Source organism: Aptenodytes forsteri, unplaced genomic scaffold (genome assembly GCF_000699145.1).
Source record: "Aptenodytes forsteri isolate BGI_AS27 unplaced genomic scaffold, ASM69914v1 Scaffold7, whole genome shotgun sequence".
NCBI classification, from domain to species: domain Eukaryota; kingdom Metazoa; phylum Chordata; class Aves; order Sphenisciformes; family Spheniscidae; genus Aptenodytes; species Aptenodytes forsteri.
The window spans coordinates 2,565,001-2,567,814 of record NW_008795919.1 but is presented as its reverse complement, the minus strand read 5'-3'; the positions used below and the strand labels follow the sequence as shown (position 1 = coordinate 2,567,814).

Here is a 2,814-nt window from a genome sequence, read left to right as displayed (position 1 = left end):
CCGGATGAATCCCTCTGCAGCGGCTTGTCACGGAGCCTTCGAGCCCTCCGTGAGGAGGAGGAAGAAATCGCCAAGATGAATCATCCCCACGTTCCCTGGGAGTGCTGCACCACGCTGGGGCTGGGGGGGCGGCGAGTTCGGGGGGCGGCTGCCAGCGAAGGCAGGAGCGGGGTGAGGGGAGCTGGGCACGGGGGGGTGATGAGTGGGGCATCCGTCCCCCCAGGGACATGGGCCTTGTGCCCTGCCAGGGCTGCGGGGAGCAGCTGGTGATCCCCCCGGCACAGCTCCCCTTCCCCTCCCAGTGCCACGCTGGGGCCACGGGGGCATTTCGCAGGGGTGCCCCAGGACCCGCAGTGGGGCAGCTGCCCAGCCTGGGGCTGCATGGGGGCTCACAGGGCAGAAATAGGGTCAGACACATCAGAAATGCTCCCAGGACCCTCTCCAGGGCGGCAGGAACCAGCTCCCAGTGCCAACCCCATCACAGGGTGTGGGGGCAACTGCAGCCCCAGCCCTGGGCAGCACGATGCCCCGTGGCACTGGCACAGGCATCATGATGGGGACATCACAGGGGATACCCTGGCACTCCTGGGGTGCCCACGCAGACATCCTGTCCGGGGTCTCATCATCCAGCTCCAGCAGCAGCCCCCAGCTTGTCCCCCTCCTCTCCCAGCCCCTTGTCTGCATTAAAGCCCCTTTGTGCCACTCGTGCCAAATCCCCCGCCACCATCGTGCCAAATCCCCTGCCACTCTCATGCCAAATCCTCCGTCACCGTCCGGCTGTACAGCCCAAAATAACCACGGGCTCACCTGAGCGGGGGGGCGGGGGGCTGGGGCCGCCCCCCTGCCCTCGTCCCACTGCTCCATATTAATGAGCCCCCTCCTCCTCCGGTGTCCGGCTGTGCAGTCGAGGCTGCTGCTGTACCTGAGCGCGGCGAGACGAGGCCATCGCTGCTTGCTGCCGGCCGCCCTCGCCATGGCCGGCTGCTCCCTCCAGCTCTGGCTTTTGCTCCAAGCCGCCTGCCTCTGCCTGGCCCAGATTGTAAGTCTCTGCTTGGCCCCCCCTCTGCGCCGGGCTGGGATGGGGGAAGGAGAGGGGACGGTCCCCGTTTCCCCCCCTTGCAGACACTCGCTCGCAGTGCTGAGCACCCCTGGGACTTGCTGCTTATTTTCCCAGCACCTTTCGCTCGCTTTTCCCAGGAATGCCCGGGGGGGGGGGGGGTGAGGGGGGTGGGAGCAGCCCCCAGCCAGGACCCACAGCCCCGACCCACCGGGGACCTCTCCGTGCCGAAAGCTGCCTCTGGTCCCGTGAGACAGGGACAGGGCTGGGCTGCACGGCTTGAAGTTTGGGACTTGTTAGCTAAGCAAGTTTAGTTTTATTTTCCCCTTGGGGCAGCAATGGGGGACTCTCTGCCATTTCCCTCCCCAGCAGCCACCAGATCTTCTGCCTCCCATCACCTGGGAAAATGCTTATTTGCTTCTGTCTTGCTGGGATGCGCTGTGGAGCGGGGCTGAGTGGGGTCTGCCCTTCCCAGGGCTGCCCTGGGGCTCCACGGAGGCTTGCTGAGGGGCAGTGGGGAGGGACACCAGCGGTGGAGGTGCTGGGGACCGGGGGGTCCCGGTGGCCTCTCTGGACTCACCCGGGGCAGGAGAAAATGGAGAGAAGTGAAGGGAAGGTGTCCCTCTGGTCCTCGGGGCGAGTGCTGTGAGCGGGACAGGCAGTGTTCCTCCTTGTATCCCACCTGAAAAGAGAAAAACTCTCTCTGCCTTGCAACCACAAAAATCAGATTTTTATAACAGATTTGGGAAAAATCTTCCCATGTGGCTCCTGAGCTGCCTGCCGGCATGGACAGCCTGACTGCGGAAAACTGGGGGGACAGCTGCTTTCCTAAAATACCCCCCCGGGATGCCCATGGGCTTGTGGTGGCAGGGTCTGGCCAGGGGAGCGGGCTTCAGTCGGAGCAAGGGGGACGTGGGAGCTCTTGGAACAAGGATCCATTTGGAAATCATTCGGGCAGGACAAAGGTGCCATTCACGGGTGCTCCCAGGGACGGGTGCTTGCCCCCCCCCCCGCCGGGTTTGCTTCCAAGGCGAAGCCAGGGCTCTCCTAGTTCTGTGAACAAACCAGCAACACCTCTCATCCTTATACGTTTCACTTTAAAATAAATAAGCCTGGAAGGACGGAGGAGTCGCAGGCGTGCCAGCCCCAGCCAGCCCGCACGGTTTTCATTTCCAGGAACACCAGGGGTTCGGTCTCCGGGACCGGAGTCTCTTCCCCCCAAACACCCCGTTAGGATAACAGAGATTTCTTTGCAAAGTTGCTCCTGCAGAGTCCTGTGCAAACCTCAGAGCTGGGGCCAGGCTGCTCGGGGAGCTCCCCTGCCGCCGGCTGAATGGTGCTTTTGTGCGATGCTGCGGAGCTGGGCTGTGGGCAGCGGGCAGCAAGCCGGGCAGCGAGCCAGCCTGGTACAGGGGGGAGTGTGCCCACAGAGGGGCTCGGGGCCCCCGTTTCACACCGGGGCTTCAAGCACCTAAATCCTGCCGGTGCTTTTAGAAATCCCAGTGCTGGGCTTGCACCCCGAGCCGAGACGGGCCTTTGCAATCGCTGCCATCGCCCCGTTGAGACCCTGCTCTGGAGGGGAAGAAGCCCCGCGGGCACCGGGGCAGGAGGGCAGGAGGGGGCAGCGATGGGGTAGAAACCGGGCAGGGGATGGGGAGCTGGTTGTGCCAGTGTGGGGGGAGATTTCCCAGATTTCTCCATCCATGCCCTTGCCGGGGGGCACAGGCCAGGCAGCGGAGGACCCATGGGGAGCGGCA

The 2,814-nt window shown here is 64.1% G+C and overlaps 1 protein-coding gene across 1 annotated transcript in view; it reads left to right on the top strand.

Annotated features, from left to right (window-relative positions):
* Positions 1-973: 973 nt before the first annotated feature.
* Positions 974-2,814, top strand: part of COL9A2 (collagen type IX alpha 2 chain) — a 16,069-nt gene continuing 14,228 nt past the window's right edge. The window contains 1 exon segment of the mRNA XM_009284829.1: positions 974-1,039. Within this exon segment, the coding sequence (XP_009283104.1) occupies positions 974-1,039 (66 nt within the window).